A 12,582-nucleotide genomic window follows, 5' to 3' on the forward strand; every position below is an offset into this window, starting at 1 on the left:
GTATGTATTATAATATATTATATATATTATATTATAAAACATATATACATTAAAACAGTTAATGTAGGTGTAGTTCTTGTCATCCCACCGCAGAAATTATATGGACAACTGAAAAAGGCACGTGGAAACGTGGCAGTGGTGAGTGAAGGTATAGAATGATCTTGTTTGGTGAAGATTAACTACATAGGAATTCTTTATCTTGTACAAGAGTCAACTGAAGAGGGGTTTGTCAGGGGGTCTAAAAAATCAGGAACGGTTAAAAAAAGTGAAACAGAGAATGGCTAGTCATTGTTCCTCTTAACACAAGAGTTAGTAGGTGTCCAGAGAAATTATTAGGGAGCAGGTATAAACTGAAAAAATAGGAATGGTCTTTTGATGCAATGCATAATTCAACGCTGAACTCATTAAAATTGGGTACTTTCAACATCAAAATAGAAATAAGATAAAAACAACTGTAGAAATTGAATAAACAGCCACTAAGCACAAGATCAGGGGTACAATTTTTGGCCCAGCCAGCCCTTTCATCATTGATGGTCCAAAACTATAGATTGTATCAGGTGAAAGGATGATATAATCTCTAGTTGTACTTACTTTCAAGACATTTTCCCTAAGGTGCTCTTTGGGGGAAGCTCTTGGAGAAAGGAAACTCAGTAGGAAGGATCTGACCACATCCACAGGTACTGTACATGATTCTGTGTTGTTACTCAAGATTCACTCTGGTTACTTCCCTATGCTGAAGAAAGCAAGGTGAGTGGGGCTCAGGTAAGCAAGAGGGAGCAGAATTCAGCCCCCATGTTGCTACACCACAATTGCAGAGAAGTGGGAGTTCAGCACCATCATTTCCTATGTGAAACAGGCATAAACCCAGAGGTCCCTTGCTGCAAGCAGAAGAGCTACCGTGTAATTTGTGTTTGTGTAACAGAGAGCAAAATCCAGGCTGAGTTGCAGTGCCTGGCCAACATCACCAGATGGACACCCTTCTGCTGTGCAGCCTGAGATGAGTCACCCCACTGTGCTGAACATTGGCTTCCTGACCTGCTCTGGAGGGGATGAACTTTCACACCATGGCCTGCAGCTGCCTAGGGAAGCCTCAGCTGGGAGGCTCTTTATGGGCTTGTCCTGGGCACCTGCTTTGGCTCCTGACTTGAGGCTGGAATGAAAGCTCAGCAAATCCCAATTTCTGTGCAGGGCCGGAGGAAGTGGTGGTGCCTGGGCACAGGAGTGGGGAGCTGTTTTGGAAGGGATGTTTAAGGCATGCCAAAGAGCATGGATTCTGCTGACCAGTGGGAGCTTTCTCCAGTGAGGTGACAGGTCTCCTTCAGTGGGATGGAGAGGTGGCAGTGGGGCTTTGCACCTCAGGGGAGGGATAGCCATGTCTGTGAAGTGAGAGAGTCTGCTGTGTGAGAGAGGAAGCCAGTGATTCTCTATACCTTCCTGCAGAGAATATCCTGCCAAGTTTTTGCAGAACCAGCATGTGGCAGCTGCTGAGGTTGCTTTGTTTTAGTCTACAAGCCTGATAATCTCTGTTTTTGACAATTCCAGCCTGTGTCCTTTACTGGTGAAAGGCAGGAAGAAGCACTTCTGCTCTGAGAAACTCAGCATTAACTGTTGGGAATATATCACTGTCACCACAGGGTTCTTCCCCTGCTATGGCAGCACCTTGGCAGGTTTGGGATTTCAGGAGACTGATTTTATGAGCCTCCTTTTAATTCTTTTCTGAGCCTTGGCACTTGCAAAATACATGGCCCAGCCCCTCGCTCCAACTGAGCACCACATAGCATCTTAAAATATGTAAGAACTGTGGGCTTTCCTCTGCAGTTTTGTGCTGTTGGAGGCCTCACCTTATTGGGCTAGCATTTAACTGACTGTGTTTAATCAGCCTCTTGATGCTGCTTCACAGAAAGAGCTTGGGAAACAAGATGGGAAGGACTGAGGTCAAGAAGTCCAAGAGGTCAGCAAAGTGAACTGCAAGTACATGAAGATAGAGGAGCCCTTCAAATTTCAGAAAAAGCAGAGATTTGTTTCCAAGTGTGGTGAGTCGCAGATTCCAGAGATGATCTCCTGTCTCTAAACCCCCTGTGTGTGAACACAAACCTCCAGGTGAGCCTGACTTGAGATCCCCCCTCTATATTGATGGCCCTGCTTTCCTCAAACTCTTGTCTGGTCCCTTGAATGCCTGCTGGGAAGTGAAGATAAAGGAACAAGAAGTAGCCTGCCCACACCATCCTGTGTAGTACTTTTAAGGGTGTAAAAATACAGCTCCCCATCAGTACTTGTGCCCTTGTATTTAACCCTGTGCTTTTACACAGGATCAGCTTCTCCAGTGACTTCCAGACTATTGGCAGGTGAGTCCCTAAACAACTGTGCAATAAACCTGACTGCAAAAAGCATGGAGCATCCATAGCCCCTGCTGAGTTGATCAAACACTGTAGGTGCTCAGCACCATTGCCATGTGAGCCTCAACAAAGCCATAACAGCAGTGACTTCTTTTCTGTGCCTGCAGTCAACAGGAGCCTCCTAGTCCATCACTGTTCCTCCAAGCTTGGTCTGAGCTCAGACCCTTCCTCCAGACATATCTGGTATCAGGAGAGGGATAAACCCATTAATGAAGCTGTTTTGGGGAAGGAGGGGTCTGGACAGAATTTGGATTTGGCTTGAGATGCCTTGGAGAAGGTAGTCTTATGTACAGACCTAAATTAAAAGCATGGACAAGTAAGACAAGGTTTCCACTCTCCACTACCTTCAAGCCTCCCTGCCTTTTGAGGGACAGCTAACCAGGGAGGAGGAGGAGGGAAGCTGTGTTGTCACATCCCTATTGTAGTGAGCTCTGATTACTGTGCAGATACTTGCACCTCTGGAAGTAGGAAGAAACCAGCCACAATCTCAAACCTGAGTCAGCAAATTGTCAGAAAGGTAGTCATCATCCTATGTTTTTCTAAGTGGGATGCCTGGAGAGGCAAGATGGCAATGACAGACACCTGTACCCACTTCTATTGTCCAGGAGCATCCTGTGCACTACATACCTTTTGTGCTCTCTCACAAAATCAACCAGCTCCTCTTCTGAGTAAGGCTTATCAGGGATGTGAACAGGCTCATCCATAAATGGTTCATAGAAGTCCACCTCGTTCATCTTCAGACCTAGCTTCTTTGCAACCTGTTGCAGTGCAGATAGTCAGAGGTGAGGGATCCTGATGTGCCTGTTTGCCTACCCAGAGTCTCTCCTGGTGGCAGAGCTGAGATCAAGGGGCTTGGTCTCTCTCAGAGAGCACTCCTAGGGGTAGCCCTCAAAATAGAATGGATCTTTCATTGGTTAAAAACCCACTGATGCTCTCTACATTACTGATGTCAATCACTGTGGCAGAGCAAAGTCCCTCAGACCTAGTAGGGCTGGTTGCCAAACCCATATCAGGACTGCTGCAGAAATGGCCTTTTGTCTTGTGACAGAGCCAAATCCCAATGTGGATACCAATACCACAAAATACAGGAACACTTAAAATGAGAAGCTGGAGCCAGATATTAAATCTGGGAACATCCTGATCTCCTGGAAAAGAGGTGGCAGCATCTGTCAGCTCCCATGGAGGTCTGTGGATGCTTACCCCTTTGTCGAAGGTGGCAAAGAACTTGATATATGGCTGGAATTGTTCAGCAGCTTCTTCAAATGCCTTGAAATCTGGAAGAAGAAAAGGGGAATGAAGAAGAGATTTTGCAGACAGCTGGCCACACTCTGGTCAGCACAGAAGACACCAGGGAAGAACAAATATAAATTATTGCAAACTCTATTAGATGATGACCCTTTGTTTCTTCCACCCTTCCAGGGTTTACAAAGAAGGACCATTTCATGTGGAGTAACATGCTGTGCAGCCTCACAGTGTTCAGGCAAACTATGGATCCTGGCATGCCACACTTAACTGAGGCTGAGGTCAGCAGCCCTGTGAAGCAGGTCCAGGGGCAGTTCAGCCTGGGAAATACATGGAGTTACTCCAGCATTAATGATTGTTGCCATTCCCTAAACAGTCACTAAGTGTGATTAGGCATGCTTCTCCTGCTGCAGGAGGGGGGGGCAGGAATGAGGTATGTTTTCGTGATTAGGCATGCTTCTCCTGCTGGAGGAGGCGGGGGGCAGGAATGAGGTATGTTTTTACTGTTACTGCTATCATAGAATCATAGAATCAACCAAGTTGGAAGAGATCTCAAAGATCATCGAGTCGAACACTACTGTCATTACTAGACCATGGCACTAAGTGCCACATCCAGTTTCATCTTGAAAACCTCCAGGGATGGTGAATCCACCACCTCCCTGGGCAGCCCATTCCAATGCCTGACTACTCTCTCAATAAAAAAATCGCTTCCAACCTAAACCTCCCCTGGCAGAGCTTGAGTCTGTGCCCTTTTGTCCTACTGCTGGTTGCCTGGGAGAAGAGACCAACCCCATCAGGTCCTCATGCTGGGATCAGGAAGGATGCTCTCAGACTGGCAAGAGATTTTTACCACAGGCTTTTCCTGCCTTTCTTCAAAGTACTTATTGCTAAACAGTGTTAAGGGCACAGCCTTGCCCAAGCTGCACTGCAGCCCATTTTGAGGAAGCTCAAGGCAGAGGTGGATGGGCTGTTGTGTTGCAGCAGACCTGGTGATACATTGCTTGTTCAAGTAAGAATACCTGTCTTTTTGCTAAAGGCAAGCCTTGCAAGTGTGCGGTGCACGCTGCCAATATTGCCAGGACAGCAAGGGAAGTGCTTGGGACTGGCAGAGGAGACTGCTGGGGCTTGACAGGGAGAATCTCAGGTGAGGGTTTCTCGAGACTTGTAAAAGTTGTTTTTGCCTGGAATGGTCCCTGAGTTGCACATCCCTCAGGACATCGGACCACCCTCTTCCTAGTCTTGGAGATCAGCAAGGAGAAACAGGTCAGTGCCTCTGCTAGGCTGCCTCGAAGTGCCCTGATTACTGCTACTGTATGTTTGCCAATTTAGCATTTAATGTGTCCCACTTTCTCTTTGCCTCCCTCCTCCCCTCCATCTTTCTTCAACCTTTTGGGCACACTGCTCATAAGAAGGGGTGCTTGGCTCCTTTTAGTTGCTCACCCAGTGTAACTGTAACCTCAGCTGATTTTGGGAAAGGTAAACTTCTTTACTTCAGGAGCCCCTGGATTATGGCCCTCTTCTCTTGCCAGCAGGCACCTTGCAGAAGGGTCACTGCTCTTGGCATAGGAATGGGCTCATGCATAACACCAGCAGAAATTTGCCTCAAACCCCACCTCATTCTCCAGCAATGTTCACACTGTTGCAACCTTCCATAGACCCCTAACACCTTTAATGTTCATGCACAAGAACCAATGCCTGGCTCCTGAAGCCCCCAGCCAGGCTCCAAGCCCCACAAGGAACATATCTTACGTTCAGAGTCTTCTCCTTTGAAGTAGCCAATGAGTTTGATTTCATCATCGATCTGGTCAAAGGCCTGAAGCTCCAGCTTGCTGTTTATTACCTCCACGGGGTCTTCTAGCAGCTGCCATGACAAATGTATGTGATAACGCAGTGATTTGCAGCACCAACCTATGCCTGGCAGAGTGTGTCACTAGCAGCCTAAGTGGGGAGAAAGAGGTCACCCAATTTCTCTGCTGTTGGAAACCCTAATTAGTGCTCTCTGCTTTAATGTGAGGAAATCAGGGATGCAGGTCACCTTCAGAGAGAGACGTTTGTAGGTCCACTGCATAGGTGGAAGCATTGAGAGGGAGGCCAGCTGAGGTCTGGGTAAACCAAATGGATGCTGAGGGACCTGCTCTAATGAAAGATAAGGGTTGCAATTGCAGCTCACTTAGAGAGGCTGAGTAGAAGAACGAGCCGTTGAAAGGAGCTGGTATGAGCACTGTGAGCTTCTGTGAACAATATATATATAACTGTATCTATATACACTTGTTTTCAAGTGTCATTTGCTGGAAGAGGTCATTGCAAAGAACTTGATTTTGAAAAACAACACTGGCATGCTAGAGGGTGGTCAAACAGCGGTTTGGAGGAGTGGAAAGTCTGGACATGAATTTTCCCGGCTGATCCTCCTATGCAGAATGGGTTAAATCTATGCTTTGACCCCAGACACATCACAGTGTTGAAGAGGAAGACCTATCTGGCACTTTAGCCTGTCATTGTTCCAAACATTAATTCTGTTTTCTTATCTAGTCACTGCTGATGAAAAGATTCAGTCTGATTATTTTGCCCAGCAATACTTGTATAAATCAGGTGTAGTTTCCCTAGAAGAAAAAAAAGCAGACAGGACACCCTACAGAGGACTAGAGAACCTCTGGGTTTGTTTTTTCCTTTGAGATCAGGGCGTCAGGGCACCACAGATGTGTTTGGGTTTATTTCCCTGCTTTGCTGGGATGCACCACATGGCATAGCAAGCAAAACCTCATGGAGTGCCTTACACCTCAGTCTTGCTCCAGAATGAGGCTGTGCCTCTGCTATGCCCACAGGTACGTGTGCAGTTTCCTGGTGCTATAGTGGCCTGAGCCATAGGGCCAGGGATCCCACTGCTATGGGGTCACAGCAAAACTCTGCCCTGTCTCTGACCCTCCTGGGTGGGGCAGGTTCCATTTTCGGTTCCTGAATCCACTTGCATGTGTTTTGGCCACAGTACCTGGTGCACACAGCCACAGACATTGTCATAGGAGAGCTGAGGTCCTAGGGAGCTGTTTCTCTTCCCTGGCCATGCCTCTCATCATCAGCAGTCCTGCACCACAGGTGACCATGTAGGCATCCTGCCACGCTGGGAAACAAACCCTGCCATCTCCACTGCTGACCTTACCTCCCTGATCTCCATTACTGCATGGCTGCTTAAAAAGGGATCCTTGTTTCAAAGGAAAGCAAAATGTTTTCATTACAAAGCAAAGACCATGTTTTTTGGGCTGTTGCCTCTCCTAGGAAGTAAATGTAAAGAAAGCAAAGTGCAACACATTGATAGGGAATTCAGCATCTCTTTTGCATTTAGGCACAAGGGTGAGCACACCATTGTGCCTGCACACAAAATGATCTGAGAGTACTAAGTCCTAGGGCCTTGAACTTCTCTCCCTCATGGCAGTGCAGTTTGGGAAGTTCACTGAAGGAGTAGTAGTACACTATGTTTTTTGTGACTAGAAACGGACAAATGGTTTGCAGCATCAACCTTTTTCAATGCACCGAGCTCTTTTTAGTTGCTCTATAAGAATCCTACTTCTTGCATATTCTTTTTTTTTGAAAATAGCTTTTCTTTAAAAAAAAAAAAAGCATAGAAGATTTTGCAAATGGCAAAGTGTTTCCCTGCCAGCTTGCTAACTGCGGTGGGCGACCAGCAGTCAGCTACATGGAATTGTTGTTTGCTTTCAATCAAAAACTCCATTAACAGAATGTCTTTCAGATATAAGTGGTTGGTGGCATATAAGGGTATCAGCTTTCCTGGGAACTCATGCTCAGACAAGTATTGGGGAAGCTGGCAAATGTCATCTCTACCAAGGAGCAGCAAACAGGGATGGAATTTCAAAGGTAAGCTCATGTGTTTTAGCAAACTGAGTACTTGCAAAGTCTTCTCTGAGAGGCTTTATCTAGGTCTGAGCTTATCTGTGCTTACATCCAAGAGGAATTCCACCAAGACATCTGTGGCCAGTTCCCCATCAAACTCAATCAGCCGCTCATCCTTAAAGACATAGAGACTTCCCTCTTCAAACAAGCCTGAAAGAAGAGTACAAGAAACATAAAGTGGTTAACATGTCACTAAAAGCATTTTTCCTGCAGAGTATCTTGCTTGTTATTCCAGCAAAAGCATTTGTACTGCAGAGTATCTTGCTTGTTATTCCAGCAATGCTGCCTGGGAAAATACAATTGCCAGTTCACTGTGTTGATCTAGTTAGGAACAACATGAGCAATCTCCTAACAGATGTTTCATGGCACAAGAGACAGACCTCAGCCAGAACTGATGTTAACTTCTTCCCAAATGTTGAACTTTTTGTTCAGGCCAGTTTGGCCCCAGCTGAAAAGCATCTGCACCAGGAACTTGTTTTACCTTGGCTATCTATCTAGCAGTAAATACTGGGCTCTAACTGACCACCTGTCACTATGTGGAAAATGGATTTGTTGCAGGTTGTGCTTTCTGGAGAAGGCTGAACTATGTGAACATCAACAGTGACCTGAAAATGAGCTTCAAACTCTCTGAGGGTTAGCTGGCTTTTGCAAAAGGGGTAGAAACCAATGGTACAGATGCCACGGACAGCAGGGTGGTGGATTTAAGTGCTCTATCACTGGACTGAGTACTGAGTACCACAGAACTTTGATGGAGTCTCCTAAATCAGCAGCACTGGCCTCCTGCAATACAGGATAGCAGGGTACCACTGGGCCAGGTGGTTGATGGTTTGTAGCTTCTTGGAGCAGCAGAAGCTCTTGGCTTTAGTTTAGCTTCCACCAGCACACACAGCCTGTAATTTAGGAAAGAAAATTACAGTCTGGTGTGATTAAACAGTCTCTGACCTTAAGCCTAATAGTATATTTTCGTGCTGTTGTATTCATGTGCCATAGTATTTTCATATTGCTTTGTGGCATAAAGTATGAAAGGAATGCCAGCCCCTGGAAGGCAGATGTGTCCAGGGATGGACAATGCAGAAGCTGTCCACCTTTACAGCAGGTTTCCTCTTTTTTTCTGGGAAGCAAGCTCAAAGGTGGCACCTGGCTACCAAACCATTGCAAGGCTGTGGCTCCCCCATTTGTTGCCAGAGGCCACCCTGCCATGGGACTGGTGACATTTGGGGGCCCATGTGATTTCAATGTAGTTCTGGTTCTGCACTGTTGTGTCATTCCTGTCTCTGTGCAGGAAGAGCATGGAGTTACCCTGTGGCACCTATTTACTGTTTCTGCACAGCAAGCTGTGAGCTTGCACATTATCATTGCTACAGCATGAATTGCCTTTCTTTCTCACTTATGTAGAGGCCCAAAGAAGTTGACTTTAGTTGCGGGGTGGATTGTGGTGATGCATCCCCCACATCCCACTCTGCACTATGGTCTGAGAAATGCTCAGTAGGCCTCAGCCTTAACCAGCTGCACCTGGACTAAGCCCTTCTTGAGCTTATCAGAAACACTGTCTGTTCCCAGGAACTAGTCCTGTCTATTAAGCTCCTGGTTTTTAATAAGGGGCTAATGTGTATGTCTCAAACATTGATAACCAGATGGCTGTAGAGCCAACAAGAACAAGATTTGGCAGGTGGAGGGGGGCCATGCAGAGGTAGGGAAGCACCTGCCTGGGACAAGCACCCTTGTTATAGTTCTTGGGGATAAGAACAGCTGATAGAAAAACCTATCTTTGGGACAGAGAAACCTATCCATAAGAAGGTACCCACACCAAGCCCATAGCTGCGGTGCTCCCGGGGCCCTGGACATCTCATTGCCTGGACTGATGCTGAAATGAGGGTTACCAGCTGCATCGAGGGTGAAGCCAGTATTGACATCCCATTGGCTGGATCAGCACTGCAACCAGGACTGGTGATCTCTTTTTTCTCTCTTTTCTGTTTCCTTTTCTCTTTTTCTTTCTCTCATTCTTTCTTTAATTCACCTCTCCCTTGTCATTTTCTCTCTTCCCTTTCAGACTTCCCCTTTAGCCAAACCCACTGCTGTGTGCTTACACAGTAGCTCAGCTACTGATGGATCAATTTACATGTCAAGTGTGTCATTTACTAATAAAACTTTCTGATTGTTTGCAGACCCTGTGACTCTTGCCATTCCTTTTGATGAGGTCATTACAACTTGGTTTGGTTTGGTTTTATCACTGTCAGCCAGGAAGATTTTTGCTGGAAGGGCCCATCTCATTCTTGCCCCCACCTCCCACTTGATCCTGTCCATGATGGGCTGAGCAGGTGGTCAATGTGCAATTGACACCATCATCCTCCCCAATCCTGGTAACAAAGATATGACTGTCCTCTATGGGGCTGCCTGTTGGCTATCACTCCCACACTCTCTCCAAGCTATTCCAGTGATATCAGAATGGAACTCACCTAACTTTTTGGCAAGTTTGGCATCCTTCTTGGAGTCCACCATCCCAAAGCCGATGCTCCTGGGCTCCAGGACCTGAGCTGCCAGCTGTGGGAGGAACCAGAGAGCCCAACATTAGCAGCACTAACACCACAGGGTAGCTAAATGGCATCATGCCCTGCTAGAATGGCATGACAAATATAAGTGACCCATATTCTGCTTTCGAACAGCGCTGATGGGTGGGATGTGTCACATGCTGCCTCTCCACTGAGATAACCCAGAGGTCACACGGGTTGGGTTTCCTCCCACTGTGTTGCAGCAGGGAGTTTGCTGGCTCTACCACACCGTTCACTGCTGTTTGATGCTGGCATTGGGAGAGGACTCCTGACTGAATCAGGGACACCAAAGCAGTGGGAATGGCTGGAAGAAAGACCTGTGTCATCAACACAAAGAAAAAGCTGTTTCCTCTGTGGGGTCTCAGTGGCCTCCTGCAGAGGTGTGTGACACGTGGGCACCATGGGCATTTTAACTCTGGAAGTGCAGGGTGTCAGGCAGTGGTGAATGCAAACTGGATGGGATGCAGGACACTGCAGCACGACGTTTCCCTCATGCATGCAATGGGACAGACAAAGCAGACTCCCTTTTCTATGAAATGTCTCCTGTCGAGGCTTCATTAACCTCCAGTTCCTGGTGCCCTCTTTTTCCTAATGAAGTGCATCTAATCCCAGTCATCCTTGGGTTCACCTCCTTGTAGCTTTGCAAAACCACTGCCCCCTGTTCCCACCATTTTTGATGAAGAGGTCCCTTGAAGATATCAAGTTCCTGCCTGTTTTGTGAAAATAGATATGTGAGGAAAGGAGAGACGCTCAGCAAGGGCCCTGGGGTGGGAGCGGCCCCGGGTGAGACCCTGTGAATTCCAGATGGGCTCCTAGAGATGCAGTGATCCTGGAAAATGGGTCCACTTACACACCAGATGACTGACAGCCCCACCACAAGCATGCTAGAGACCCTACAAGGTGGTAATGATGCTGAGCAGCTTCTCCTCCCTCTCCCTTCCTGCTCCATGAATGCCTCTGATGCTGACAGTCTTCTTGCTGCTCCCCCTCCCAATCCTGCTGGATGGCGGGGAATGATGGAGATGAGAGGTCAGGGGCCTCTGGGACAGGAATGTCCCTATTAGGGCACAGCTGCCCATGCTTGTCGGAAATAGGCTTGGAGGGGGGCAGAAGAAATGCCATTGCCAGAGAGATGGTGGGCTGATTTATGAGGGCACCCCCCAATCTGACCTGTTTTGGTGCCTTCCCCCAGACTCAAAGCCAGTTTGAATGTCACCCAGTGGTGCTGCCACCATAGCTGTGCAGCCCTTTGGCTCCACTGCTATAAATAGTCTCTGCCTGTGCCACGCGACTGTGAGAGCAAGCAGAAATTAAAGGCATTGAGGAGCAAAAGTGGTAGCACAATCACCTTGCCTGTGCTGTCAGCACTCTGTCCCCAAAATTCTGGAGGATGATGACATGCACCATGGCAATCAGAGCTCAGAGACCTTGTGTGAGCAAAGGGGTGTAATGGAGAATGTGGTTGTTTTCCTCCTTCCACCAAATATATATCCACACACCTGTCCCAAAGCCCTTCAGCAGGTCATAGTCTCCACCAACCACCACAGCATCACTGCAGCCTTGATTCCCCTGTGGCTACCTGGCCTGCTGTCTTTAGGGTGAAATGCCACCATGTGAGGCAAAAGGGGTGCTTGAGCTACACAGGAAATAGGCATTTCAATCCTTGCTCTTTGCCAGTGCTTTGAAATAAAGGTAAGGCTGCACACTCAGGACTTGTCTGTACAATGGACTCTGAATGGGACAGAGCACTGGTTTATGTTGGGACATTCATTGATAAGGCATCCAAGTACTAGTCTGAGTGGTCTGGCATCCCATCTCCTGGCTCAAGCCATGGCCATCCATGTCAGAGCATCTGATAGTAGCTGGTACCCAACAATGCAGGGAGGGATGGACACCTCTTGTGAGCTCTCTAAACATCTGCGAGAGAATGGTGGTGAGAGATACTGTTTTCTGTTCCCCATTATGGGGGTGTATCTTTACTGGACAAAGGGATGGAGCCTGTAGGATCATCAGCTTTCTGGGATATTTTCAGTATGTCCCTGCTTGTTGGCAATTGTCTACACCAGCAAGAGGTTCCTCAGAGTCTACATTTGAGGCTCTGGCTGCTCTGTGACCAGAGGAAAACACAAAGCCCAAGGGAAGAAGACTTGTTCAATCATATGCAGTCCAGTCCATACTTGATCTATCTACTTACAGCTGTGTCAATCATGTGCCAGACCAAGTCAAGGCAGTTTAAGCCCAGTAGCTCTTGATTCCTGCACACAGGAGATGGTTAAGAGTTTCTTGTGGGTGGGTGAATAGGCTCAGAAATGTGCAGAAAAGCTGTCACACCTGCTTCAGAGAAACAACTGGGTGTGGGCAGGGATGTTTGCAAGAGAGGAAGCATTGATCAGGAGTCATGTATGTCAGCATGGAGCTCATGCAAGGCAGCTCTTTGGAGGGGGGTGGATGCAGCCACATAGCTGTGAGCATGGGAGATTGCTGGGAAAGAG

General features: G+C 47.3%; 1 protein-coding gene across 1 annotated transcript in view; it reads right to left on the minus strand.

Moving 5' to 3' along the window:
• Positions 1–3,023: 3,023 nt before the first annotated feature.
• LOC103806590 (calsequestrin-2) overlaps positions 3,024–12,582 on the minus strand; it is a gene marked incomplete at its 3' end in the record, with an annotated part of 21,392 nt that continues 11,833 nt past the window's right edge. Inside the window, exons 2-6 of the mRNA XM_009079297.1 lie at positions 9,998–10,082; positions 7,591–7,691; positions 5,388–5,499; positions 3,597–3,670; positions 3,024–3,154 (exon numbers count right to left, since the gene is read on the minus strand). Of these exons, the coding sequence (XP_009077545.1) occupies positions 3,024–3,154; positions 3,597–3,670; positions 5,388–5,499; positions 7,591–7,691; positions 9,998–10,082 (503 nt within the window). The remainder of the gene's footprint in view (positions 3,155–3,596; positions 3,671–5,387; positions 5,500–7,590; positions 7,692–9,997; positions 10,083–12,582) is intronic.

The sequence above is a fragment of the Acanthisitta chloris genome, unplaced genomic scaffold (genome assembly GCF_000695815.1).
Source record: "Acanthisitta chloris isolate BGI_N310 unplaced genomic scaffold, ASM69581v1 scaffold6497, whole genome shotgun sequence".
Lineage (NCBI taxonomy): Eukaryota > Metazoa > Chordata > Aves > Passeriformes > Acanthisittidae > Acanthisitta > Acanthisitta chloris.